At 36.6% G+C, this 13,339-nt stretch overlaps 1 protein-coding gene across 3 annotated transcripts in view; it reads left to right on the forward strand.

The window, feature by feature from the left end:
* The window catches only part of DCP2 (decapping mRNA 2), a 58,012-nt gene extending 45,294 nt beyond the window's left edge, over positions 1-12,718 (forward strand). For all 3 annotated transcript variants that reach the window (XM_032626779.1, XM_032626780.1, XM_032626782.1), the window contains 2 exons: positions 3,013-3,064; positions 5,213-12,718. In XM_032626779.1, coding sequence (XP_032482670.1) covers positions 3,013-3,064; positions 5,213-5,376 — 216 coding nt within the window. In that variant the 3' untranslated portion in view covers positions 5,377-12,718. The remainder of the gene's footprint in view (positions 1-3,012; positions 3,065-5,212) is intronic.
* Positions 12,719-13,339: the final 621 nt, after the last annotated feature.

Below are 13,339 nucleotides of genomic sequence, written 5' to 3' on the forward strand. Positions count from 1 at the left end.
CTGATAAGTCTCCTTGCTTATCTTTTCTGTAAGTCCCAGTATTTCTTTCCTTTTTTAAAAAGATGTATTTATTTTATTTTTATTATTTTTTAAAATTAATTTATTTTTGGCTGTGTTGGGTCTTCATTGCTGCACGCAGGCTTCCTCTAGTTGCAGTGAGCGGGGGCTACTGTTTGTTGTGGTGTGCGGGCTGCTCATTGTGGTGGCTTCTTTGCTGCGGAGCGTGGGCTCTAGGTGTGCGGGCTTCAGTAGTTGTGGCTTGTGGCCTCAGTAGTTGTGGCACACGGGCTTAGTTGCTCCGTGGCATGTGGGATCTTCCCGGACCAGGGATCGAACCTGTGTCCTCTGCATTGGCAGGCAGATTCTTAACCACTGCACCACCAGGGAAGTCCCAGTCCTGGTATTTCTATGTTGGATTTTCTTATTGTATCTTCACCTATTTTTCTTTCTTTAACAGTGGGTGATAATAGTAATTTCAAGTTTTTAACAAAAGTATTTTCCTTGAATTCCCTAGGTGCTGTTGATTTAACTTGGGGTGTATTGATTCCACTAGCAAGCACATGTTAAAGATCAGTTTACTGTTAGACTACTTGCCCTTTACTATTATTGTACTCCACTCTGGTAGAAATAGTGACAAGAACAAAGAAGAGTCTTAATAGATGGTCAGAAGGCTTTTAATCTAATTCAACATCTGTCCCTAACAAAAGCTGGACAGATTAAAATGATAGTACTATACAAATGTTAATTCTCCTCAAATTAATACATAGATTTAATTCAATACCAATCAAAATCCTTGATTTTTTGGGGGGAACTTCACAAATGACTCTCACATTTGTCTAAAAGAACTTGAATAAATTTTTTATAAGTTCTTAAAGTTAATGATGGAGAACAAGTATATGAACAGCTTATAAGGGAAGAACTAAAAGTGACTGATAAATGTATAAATGTGTAATCAAAGAAAGTAAATTAAAACAGGATGCCACTTTTCCTCATTAGATTGGCAAAGATGAAAAGATAGCCACTTATGTATTGAGAATATTGAGAGCCCTTAAGAATTGCTAATTGGTACAGCCTCCTAGAGAGTAGTTTGGCTATATTGAAAGCCTGAAAAAGTTCTTACCTTGTTTCCCTAGAAGAGAAATTTAAAGAATATTCACTCCATTGCTCTTAATTATGAAAACATGGAAACAATCTAAATATCCAAGAAGATAATACTAAATGCAATATCGTAGATCTATGCCATAGACTACCATGTAGTCATTAAAAGTGATGATGTAGATTTGTATTTATTGAAAAAGGAATATGTTCATAGTATATACATTTAAAAAGTGGGTTATATCCTTTTTGACCCACCTCCTAGAGAAATGGAAACAAAAATAAACAAATGGGACCTAATGAAACTTAAAAGCTTTTGCACAGCAAAGGAAAACATAAACAAGACAAAAAGACAACCCTCAGAATGGGAGAAAATATTTGCAAATGAAGCAACTGACAAAGGATTAATCTCCAAAATTTACAAGCAGCTGATGCGGCTCAATATTTAAAAAAACAAACAATCCAATCCAAAAATGGGCAGAAGACCTAAACAGATATTTCTCCTAAGAAAATATACAGATTGCCAACAAACACATGAAAGGATGCTCAGCATCACTAATCATATGTATAGCTGATTCACTTTGTTATAAAGCCGAAACTAATAACACCATTGTAAAGCAATTATACTCTAATAAAGATGTTAAAAAAAAAAAAAAAGATCCTGCAGGGCAAAGGCAAAAAACTACAATGAGGTATCACCTCACACTGGTCAGAATGGTCATCATCAAAAAATCTACAAACAATAAATGCTGGAGAGGGTGTGGAGAAAAGGGAACCCTCTTGCACTGTTGGTGGGAATGTAAATTGATACAGCCACTATGGAGAACAGTATGGAGGTTCCTTAAAAAACTAAAAATAGAACTACCATATGACCCAGCAATCCCACTACTGGGCATAAACCCTGAGAAAACAATAATTCAAAAAGAGTCATGTACCAAAGTGTTATTGCAGTTCTGTTTACAATAGCCAGGACATGGAAGCAACCTAAGTGTCCATCAGCAGATGAATGGATAAAGATGTGGTACATATATACAATGGAATATTACTCAGCCATAAAAAGAAACGAAATTGAGTTATTTGTAGTGAGGTGGGTGGACCTAGAGTCTGTCATACAGAGTGAAGTAAGTCAAAGAGAAAAACAAATACTGTATGCTAACACATATATATGGAATCTTAAAAAAAAAAAAATGTGGTTCTGAAGAACCTAGGGGCAGGACAGGAATAATGACGCAGACGTAGAGAATGGACTTGAGGACACGGGGAGTGGGAAGGGTAAGCTGAGATGAAGTGAGAGAGTGGCATGGACATATATACACTACCAAATGTAAAATAGAGAGCTAGTGGGAAACAGCCGCATAGCACAGGGAGATCAGCTCAGTGCTTTGTGTCCACTTAGATGGGTGGGATAGGGAGGGTGGGAAGGAGACGCAAGAGGGGGGAGATATGGGGATATATGTATATGTATAGCTGATTCACTTTGTTATAAAGCAGAAACTAACACACCATTGTAAAGCAATTATACTCCAATAAAGATGTTAAAAAATAAAAAGTGGGTTATAGAATACTATGTGTAGAATAATTCTGTTTGTTACATAATCATATGAAAATACATTCACACATATCTTCATAGAAAAAAGCTGGAAAGATGTACTGGAATGTTAATAGTAATTATCTCTGGGTTGAGAAATTTAATGAATAATTTTCTTGTTTTCTGGTGTTTCCATATTGTATGTGTAATCAAGAGCTAAAAACAGTTTTAGGCTTAAAAAAATAAAAATAAAATTAAAAATACCAATGCAAGGTGGGCATGGTGATTATATGGTTTAATTCTCTTCCTGAGAAATTTGATACTATATCTCCTTATTTATAATTGAAATAACTGGAGATGGTATGTTGTGTGTTTGTGTTTTTTAATAGAAATGTGAAAAAAAACTTCATCCACGAAAGCTTCAGGATACTTTTGAAACAGGCAAGTCATTTTCTTTTTAAAATTTCTGCTGGTTGGGATTTGGTTTGGTTTTGAAGTAACCTTGATTTTAGTGGTGCATGACGAACTGTGATAGATAAGCTGAAAGAGTTGCACATGGTCTGTAGAGAGTTCATATATATGGTCAAGTTCTCTAAATATGAAACTGGCTAAAATAAATTTATTTAAATTATTTGCCCTTTCACTGTGCTATTTCTTTTGCGAATGTGAAGCCTTGGTGCTGTGCGTGAATATTGTAAATAAATAAATAATTGCTTAAGGGTTAGACAGGGAGTAGACCCAAGTAACATAATGGTGAGGAGAAACCTCATTCTCACATATATGTAAGGGGAGTGCTAACTTCAGAAGGGAAACATTTCCCCCTTACTTGAGGTAATGATCAACTTGTTAAGATGGTACTAAGGATAGCGTTTATTAAAATGACATTTGGAACTTCTCCATCCTCAGTTGTGGAGAGTAGGTGTGTGATCTGATTTGGAAAGTAATGTTGAGGAATGTAGAAAGCTCTCTGTAAATACTGATTTAATAGATGTCATTTGGAAGTGCAATAGGCTGTTTTTTTCTTCGGTGCTGTTTTGAATGGTATGAAATTCTCTGTGCAGTAGGTAAGCATTTATTTACCATCTAGATTTAAGGCTTTCATATAGAAAACTCCTAAGAATTGAAAAGCATTATAATTATATTTTCTTGCATTACTGTTTATGATTTAAGCAAGATAGAAGCTATTTTAAAAGAGATGCTTTGGGGACTTCCCTGGTGGTCCAGTGGTTAAGACTCCATGCTTCCAATGCAGGGAATGTGGGTTCGATCCCTGGTTAGGGAACTAAGATCACACATGCCTGTGGCACGTCCAGGAAAAAAACAGAGATAGAGATCCTTTAACCCTGTTTTGGAAAATTAAGTGTAAGAAGTTGGAACTATCATTAAGTTATGGTGGTAGAATTCCTCTTAGTTGGACTTTTCTGGCCACCTTAGGTGGTGTGGGCATGATAGGCTGATAGTTGAAGTAATGTAACTTCAGAAATCAATTATTTCACAAAATCTTTAAAAAGCCATATGTTTAGGAACATTAAAGAGGGCACAGTATAATGTATATCCAACTTAGTTAGGCATGATTCAGATATATAAAATTTTGAGTTGTCTTGAGAAGGGAGTATAAAAGTGTTCTTATCCTGGGAAACCTCATATCAGACTTTATTTCTGCATCAACCTTTGGTGTCTATTCCAAACCTACTTTCCTGGTCAGGTCCCTGTTCTACTTTAAGGGGAAAAAAAAAGCCCCGATAAGTTGGAGTTCTGTTGTACTATGATTTTGAAAATTTGGATTTTTTCTTTAGGTTGACATACTCCCTGAAGATTTGATAACCTCCAGCTTTATTTTTCTAGAATTGGAATCTTTACAGATCTTACATTGTAATTATAATCTTTATAATGTTTACATTTTGATCTCTGTCAAGAAGCTCCCCTTATGTTGGCACAAAATACAAATAAAGGTGGTAAACAAAGGTATGCCCAGTTTTTAAAAAAATTAATTTATTTTTGGCTGTGTTGAGTCTTCGTTGCTGCACACGGGCTTTCTCTAGTTGTGGTGAGCAGGGGCTACTCTTCATTGCAGTGTACGTGTTTCTCATTGCAGTGGCTTCTCGTTGTGGAACACGGGCTCTAGGCGCGCTGGCTTCAGTAGTTGTGGCATGTGGGCTCAGTGGTTGTGGCTTGCAGGCTCAGTAGTTGTGGCGCACGGGCTTAGTTGCTCCGTGGCATGTGGGGGATCTTCCTGGACCAGGGCTCGAACCCGTATCCCCTGCATTGGCAGGCGGATTCTTAACCACTGCACCACCAGGGAAGTCCCTAGGTATGCCCATTTTTGAAAGCAGGTGAATATTAAGGGTCTTAAAATAAAGGCTGAGATTAAGATTTTGAATGTTTGTTTGGAATAAGCAATAATAGATTAGAAATTCACTTGAGTACCAGTTTAGGGAAAGGAAGATATCTTGGTGGTTCTACTTAGGTTAGATTTAGAGTGTGGGGAGATGAATGTATACTGCACATGGATTCCTTTATAACAAAAGGTGAAGGGCAAGATTTGATTTCTTACTGTTACTGAGCTTATTTATTTTGTTTTTAAAGCAGATGCTGTATATGACTTACCTTGCTCCGGTGAAGACCAGTTGCTAGAACATGCCGAGGGCCAGTCTGTGGCATGTAATGGACGTTGCAAGTTCCCCTTTTCATCCAGAGCCTTTTTGAGTTTCAAGTTTGACCATAATGCTATAATGAAAATCTTGGACCTTTGATAGCAACAAATGTGTTGTGGAAGTTCCAAGATCAGAGACTTGTTGCATTTCAGTGGGTGTCTCTTTGAGCCTTACCTTTCTCAGGTGTTTTAAAGAAATGCAGGGAGGCAATGATGTTTCTGAAGAGATGTTCTATGTGCAGGAGAGAGAGTAGAAAGAAACATGAGTTTGCACTGTAAATGCAGTTATAACTTTTTATACATACGTACCTTTTCAGTGTTTGGCTAATGAATTTAAGTTGCTTTTTATGAGGGCATTTTTTTCTGTGTGATTATGGTTTTTATTTTGTATTCTGGTCAAGAAAATAGTGTTTGAGTCATCACTAATAGCTAAGTTAATGGGAATGCTCCATCAACCCATTACAGTGATTGTATTGATACTACTAGTTTCCTTATGTTGAAAATTTTAAAAGAAACTTAAAATACACAATTATTAAATGAATACAAGAGCTGAAATGTCACAGAAGTCAAGATTGCAGGTCATCTGCTTTGGTGGCATTTTGTGCCTATCTCTGCTTCTAACCACTTAGGTTTTCTGATCCTCCTCTGCTAGGAGTTTTGTTAAGGTTTTATTTAGAGTCAGCATCTGCTATACAATGTTCATGTTCAAAATGAACTCTCAGCACTTCATTAAAGGACAAAGTCCTCAGCCTGGAGAGGGACTGAGTTGGTTGGGCGGGGAGTTGATGCTCTAATTTTGAATTGTGCTGTGTGCAGTCAGTGAACCTGGGAGACCGCGGAGAGAGGGTAGTGGGGAGAGAGCACGGGGGCTGGGACCCCGAAACTGCTTTGGTCACATCTGCACCATCCTGCTGCCAGCCCCTTAGTATCATACGATGATTTTGTTCTTATGAAACTTTATTCTGTATTAAGTTGTGTAAATATGTATGGAATACTGACATTATTAGGTTTTACATTGCATCTCAGTGTTGATGTCTGGAAACTGATGTTATATTAGGTTCCAATTTGCAGTAGTAGCACAGACTGACACACTTTTATTAGCATGAAGCCCCTAGATGATGGAGCCAAAGGGAAGGGTATGCAGTTTACCCAAGTACAGATAAAGCATTTCACTAGGGGAGGATCAGAACACGGAAGTAACGTGTGTAATTCACTCCTAGGAATATATTTTGCTCCTTTAGGATTCTTAAATCCAAATAAGGATGGCAGTGCCCATTTAAAGAAGGATTTTAGCTATATAATTGAGGACAATCACCAGGGCTTTAAGGGGCTTTAGTGTTTGGGCTGCTTCTAACCTCATTGAAGGTGTTTCTTTGGGGGTTGGGGGGAGAGTGAGCATATGCGTGCGTGTGCTTCTGTCATGTGGGTTTTAAAAATCTTTTTTACATGTGGTATCCACAAAATATATCTCTGCTTGTAAATTTTATTGTAGAAGTCTTTATTCTGTATAGATAGCCTATTTAATAGGGGTTCTATTTAACCCGGTGGGACTTTCAGAAGAAGTGCTATTGTAAGGAGTTCACTTGGTATTAATTTGCTTTAGCTTTTCAATGGCTTGATTTTAAAGGAGAAATTCTATTTATTAATACAAGTGTCACCCTCCTGGTGCTAAGCAGGATAATTCAGTTATAGCAGTGTGTTTAGAATTAGGTTACTCACAATCCTGCATCTTTTAATGTGACAAATTTGTGAATCCTTCTGTGACCTTTTAAAAATGCATTATATGATTGCATTAGGAAGCTCTTAACTGTTCTTTCCAAAAATACAGCTGCTTTGCTTGGGTCTCCTTGAGCCATATTTTTAGTTGGTCCCAGCATTCCAGATTTCTGTTAAATTATGAACAGAAACAGTGAAAACTGTTTGCCTGGCAGGTAAACCATTTTCACTCATTTACTGCCATCTGGAAACTTTAATTTTTAGTGATTTTGTAGGGGTTTTCCCTTTTTAAGTGAGTGCTTTGGTCAGTCTTTCTGGTGCCTCAAGTTGGAACTTTCAGCTCTCGATACTAAAGCAGAAGAGATTAGTTACCAGAAGTATGGCCTCCAATGGTGTTGAGCCTTTTCAGGAACCAACAGATGATCTCTTTTCGATAATGGTAGTTTAACTATGGTTAAATATTATTGCTGTTGTGCTGCTTCATTTAATGCACTGTGGGTGGAACAAAATAAGGGTCTTGTTGGAATGGAACTTCGGTAACTTGAGGCTTTTAGCTCTCTTGACAGTTTGAGATTTAAAAAAATGTTAAAAGATGCGATTTAAAGTTTATGTGTGTGATGTGACTTAACTATGCAGAAAATGTATAAGTTGGATGTACATGTTTTATGTACTTCTGCTATACTTATTCCCTCAAACCTGTGTATTAAGTTTCTCAGTGTTCAGGTTACCTTGAGAAAGGCCATGCTTAGCATAGAACTAGCTTTCTCGATTGAGAAATTTTAGCATGGTTTGAAGAAATCAAGTGATAAAGGAGAGTGCTGAATATGCAGTACTTTACTTCTGTGTGCTGCGTTTTAAGAAGCTAGATGAGAAAAGTGTTGGGTTGGCTTCATTATGTTTTATGTCTTTGAGAGAACAGGTCTTTCAAATCCACTTTTTCAGTGTTCTTATGTTCCAGCCTTATATGTTCCAAGGTTCAGTGCACTGTGAATCTTTTATTTTTTAAAATTTCTTAGGTGCTTTTATGTGTAACTGTAGTGATTTGTAAGATGTTCAATGAATTGTTTTTGTACTTAACCATTGTAATCCAGAAGAAAGGGGTATGGTTTACATGCTTTCAAAATTTTTGTTCAGAAATAGCAAATGAATGGTTTTAGAATTACAAACCGTGATGCTCTCCTGAGACATGAGCATTTGGGGAAGTGTGAGAACCTAATAGAGCTCTTTTAGCATGGGTGAAATTTGAATGAAGATGTTTGAAAATTAAGTTGCTTTTTCATGGTTATATATAAAGGTGAGTTTCCTGTGCTGTAAAGGAATGGTGGTCACTGCTTGCTGCTTTGAACATGGATATCCTTATTTTTCTATTACGTATCAATTAGTAAGTACAGATGATGAAGATGTATAACAAAATTTTATGCTATGAGATTGGGTTGGTATTTTGTCTTTTAAGTCTTTAGTAATTTGTATGTTAATATCCAAAAACTCCTCAAATCTAAGTGAATAGCATCCTTCCACAGGATTAAATTTTTCTATAAAACTTAATACATTGTGGTAGTCTTTAGAAAAGTTCAGGTCTGACTGCATATGTACATAAAAAACATTTCATCACGTATTCCCTCACCTTTTTTTTTGTTTGCTTCCAACAGTTAACTTGAACAGTAAGGAGCAAAGTCAGTTAAAAAATTAGACTTTTTGCCGAGTTATTTTTCTTACTCTGATGACATCTCTTGGCTTTTTATCTTTATTTTTGTACCAGTGGACCTCCCTCTGCCCACTCAGAGATTTTGTTTTGATTGACATCTATTGTCTTTGTATTCCCTGAGGCAGTGTTTTCTTCGCATATTAATCATAGTTAAAAGGTCAGATTTGTTAACATTTTTCTGATTGAAGAAAAATAAGTGTTACCTAGCAATTCTGACTTGGATATTTTCTAGCCTGGGGAAGGGGGCTCACGTGTCACTGTAACTTTAGATTAATGGTGAGCAGGACAAAGTCTTGTTCTGTCTGAAGGTATCAATACCCTGTAAGTACCTGTCTCTAGGTAAACGGGTGTTATAGTAAGTAACAGTTTTGTTAAACTTTATTCCTGATCATTTGGTAAAGCCTAGAGTTCCTTACTTTGTATTCTGCCCGTAGACTTTAAGATATATTTGTACAGTTGCCAAGAATTCTAAAAATGAGATTATGATGGGCTTTCTCAGCATCTTTTTCTTAGAATTGAGTTGCTCTTGAAGTTTGTACTCCTCTGTCATAAAGATGGCAGATTGCAGATGGACAGTGTAGGTTCTGTCTCATGCTTTAAAGTAGAGTTCTGGATTGCAGTTTCAAAAAATATGATAGGTTTATTATTATAGAATAAAAGTGCCCTGAAGGAAGAAGATAGCTATAGTTGCTGGGCAAAGAAAGCATGAAGAAGAAATTTTAGAAGATAAAATCAATTATTGAGTGCTGTATGATGCACGAGGCTAGAAATGTGATCATTGCCTAGCCCAAGCAGAGTCTAATATATGTGGCCATTACCAAGTGTTTTCTGGCTCTGGGTATAATTTTTTCTAAGTATGGTTGCCAAGCAATCCAGTAAATCTAACGTAATTTTTCTCACTTTAATGATCAGTTTGGGAGTCTGGTCCTTCCTATGCTGATTAGAAGTACATGGCTTTCTTACAGGAACGCAACCCAGAGTACAGACAGCCGTAATCAGCTGTGTGTCATAGTCACTTCACATGGTAGCCATATATTTGTCCTGAATAGTGATGCTTTCCGTCTAGTTTCCTGTTGCAGACAGTATTTATTACTGAATTGGTGGTCTGTAGCTAGGGAACAGAGTAAAGCTACCTCCCCTGCCTGGGAGTGGACTTGAAGGGTTGGCTTCCACCAGCTTTGTTGCTCAGACTTTAACATAAGGTACAGAGAAGTGTAAACAAAAAACGATAAATTATGAAAGTTTTACCTTGAGAAAACGTTCATAATTGACTCTTTAATCTGGGTTCCTTATGAAATCACCAGTAAAGAGATTTCATTTGTCTTGGGTCTTCTGTTGTTAGCAGAGGGCATGGTCTAGCTATGGTAGCTTGAAAGCACAATCTAAGAGGAATTAACCTTAACAAGGTTGCATTAGCTGTGTAGTGCTGGTCAAGTGTGCTCTGGGAAAGGGACTGAAAGCAGAAGTTAACTGCCTATGTTTGTAACTTTGTTTTGCGTGGACCCTCCTGTTAGTAGCCTTTAATCCTTCAGTCCAGTGGAAGAATAAGGCCCTGAACATATACTTGATGCTTTTTTGGTGTTTGGGTGTTCTTTTGGTTATTGGCCTCTGTCCGGTGAGTGCTGTTTGAAGACCTGTTGTTTCTTAATCCCATTTCTGGGGTGACTGATCAGGAAGCGGCCATTGAGTCTGTCCCATGCCACCTGTACCCTGTCCCTACTCCCCCCCGCCCCCTCAGTGCCCACCCCATGTTGGTTTTTCTCTTTCGGTAAAAGAATCTTTTTTTTTTTCTTGTGATGCATCCCTATGGTGTATCTGCCCCTGTGGGAATTTACAAGCAGTGATTGCATCTTAACTTTGACCGTTGGGCCATGAGCAGTTAGGAGGGCTGTGGATGCCTGTGCTATTTTATTTTAGTCTCATGCAGGTAGCTGTCACATTGGTTTGGGAACAAAGGAAACTTCTGTGTAGTTCTAGGACAAAATGGGCAGTATTCTGCTGGTCTTTGAGAGGTCTCAGTTAACATTCTTCGGCTGTGGACTTTTTGACAGGATGTAACATTTTAGTGTACTTACAATGAATTGAATCTGAGTTTCTAAAACAATCTATAGCTGCAAACGATGGTGTGAGACATTTTTGGCACAAATCTTCATTGTTAGTCATTTCTTAAGCTTTAAGATATTAGCTAGATCTTTGTAAAATGGTATCTTCGCTTACTATGCTTTTGTGATATTTAGGAATAGATTGTGGATGGCAGGAAATGGAAGCAAAGGTTCTCAACTGTGAATGAAATTGAGAAAGGTAGTAACTATTCCTCAGCAGTTTGGTTAGTTAGATGTGTTAGTATTGAATACTTTTGGAACAAATGAGTAGCCGTACTCTTCATGTCTTAACACATACGATATGCACTGATAGAAAAGCACAAAAGACCTATCTGCAGAGTTTCTTTGTGCATTTCACTACTGTCCTAGGGCACTGCTGTCTCTGGTGGTCATTTTAGGTTTGTGTTTGGATCTTGCACAAGTACCTTTTAATTTCAAATGCGAGAGCCCAAAGAACTGATTCTTTAATTTTACTTTTTTGCTAATTTCATTTCAAAGTTAGGACAGGAGACAGGTAACCTGACTTCCATTTTATAAATATTATAAACTGTTTTTCTTCAGTAATAAATAGGGAAGGAAAATAAAACCATGAACTATTTTGCATATACATATATTTGTGTATATATATGTGCACAATATACATATTTTTTCTAATTGTTTTTGAAGTTTGCTCATTAGCTTAATACTTTATAAAAATTCATCTTTGCTAAATATTGATTCATACAACTCAGATTTTTAATTTTACCTGTTTAATGAAAATTTAAAAGTGTTATTTCAGAATAAAATGATTAATCAAATGGAATTATGGTTCATGTGTAAACTAAAGTGACCATCAAAATAAGGGCATACAGTTTAGTTTGGATGGGAAAGGGAATAAGAATTGATTTCTTTATATTTCCTGCCTATTTCCAAAACAAGATTTGAAGTGTCTTTGATGCTGTGGAGACTAGGTAATGTTCATGGAACATACGTAGTCTTAAAACAGTTTTCTTGGGGGTAGGTTTTAGTCTGAAAAAGGTGAAGATATTTATGCTGAGTCACGGACTGACAAAATCTGGTAGAAAAAAATTGATGAAATGGTTTTGCTAAACATGATATTCCACTTGAGAAAACTGAACTTTAGAGTCAATGCGATAACTAAATAGGTTTGTAAACTTTATTCAGCAATAATTTTTGTCTCATGTAAAATGATTTAACATTTACATTTTACCTTAATTACAGCAGCATTTTATTACTTTACCTTCTAGGGCATTTTAATGTTTCGAGAAAGACTGTGTAAGTAAACCATTGGAGTGATTCTGTCTATGGTAGTAATGAAGTTTTTGGTGCTTGTTTTGATTGTGAAACATTTAGGGAAAGCAGAAAAGGAACCCCAGAATCAACCTTGTTGGTGCACCTTATAGTTCAATGAATTGATAACCTTTAGAGTGGTATTACTTATTGTGTTTTCAGGGCTTATTACATTCTGACTGAATAGTTTTCTCTTTTCCCCTCGGTGTTAATGAAAGGATAAGGATTTTACTTCTATTGATTTTTCACTTATATTGAGTGTGTCTATCATAAGTAAAGGATTTCCAGTGACTCATGTTTATGAATCAGGAGTTTAAATGTTTGCAGGATTACTGCACTTCCAAAGTTGACTAGAAATGCCAGCTGTATTCTCCACTGAGAAAATGAACAAAGTCCTGTGTCTTAACAGTTATGCTCTTTTTGAAAGCTTTTGATGTAAATAACACTATTTGAGAAATGAGAAACCTTCTATCTTAAATACGGTTTGAATGATGGAAGGTTTCCTTTGTATTTTAAAACATTTTTACAGTTGATCGATCAAATATTGGCTTTCTGTAAAAACATTATCATGTTAAATTTACTCTTTGTAGTGCAATATCAATAAATTTTGCTGCTTGGGCAGTTTTAATTACTACCTTAACCTGGCTTCTGCTACTGATACTTGTTGTAGGTTGCAAGATGCTCATATTTTGGCTGCATCTCTCTGGACCATTAAAAAAATGACAAGTATGAGATAAAGGTATGTTTATATGATAGGAGGAAATATTAAGGGTAGAGTGTCGTCTCTGCAAAAATGAAAACTGGTATGTATTCTCCATCTCAGTTTACGGTTTGGTTGTTGATTTTTAAAGCAAGGTTATATTGTGAGTTAATTAGATACATAAAATCCAACAGTTCTCCAATTTGTATTAGAGCCTGGTTTTCTAAATAGAATGCTTGCCAGTCCTTGGATCTCAGGGGTCAGAGAAATACATTCTTCTCTACTAGAGACTGCAGCTGTATGATAGCAATTTTTATTTAAGATTTTAAGAAAGGAGAGTAACCAAGGTGTTATGCTCTTACTGTCGAAGGTACTCTGCTTTGATAATGAGAACCGACAACACTGTAGTAATATTCTAACAACATCAGACACCTTGCAGAGCTGCTCACCATCCTTCTTTAGAGGCATGGGTGACTTTCCAGCTCGTTATATTCCCTCTTTCAGTAACTAACTTTTAAAGAGGAAAAAAGATGCAGATCTTTCAATAGAT

The sequence above is a fragment of the Phocoena sinus genome, chromosome 3, assembly GCF_008692025.1.
Source record: "Phocoena sinus isolate mPhoSin1 chromosome 3, mPhoSin1.pri, whole genome shotgun sequence".
Taxonomy (NCBI): Eukaryota; Metazoa; Chordata; class Mammalia; order Artiodactyla; family Phocoenidae; genus Phocoena; species Phocoena sinus.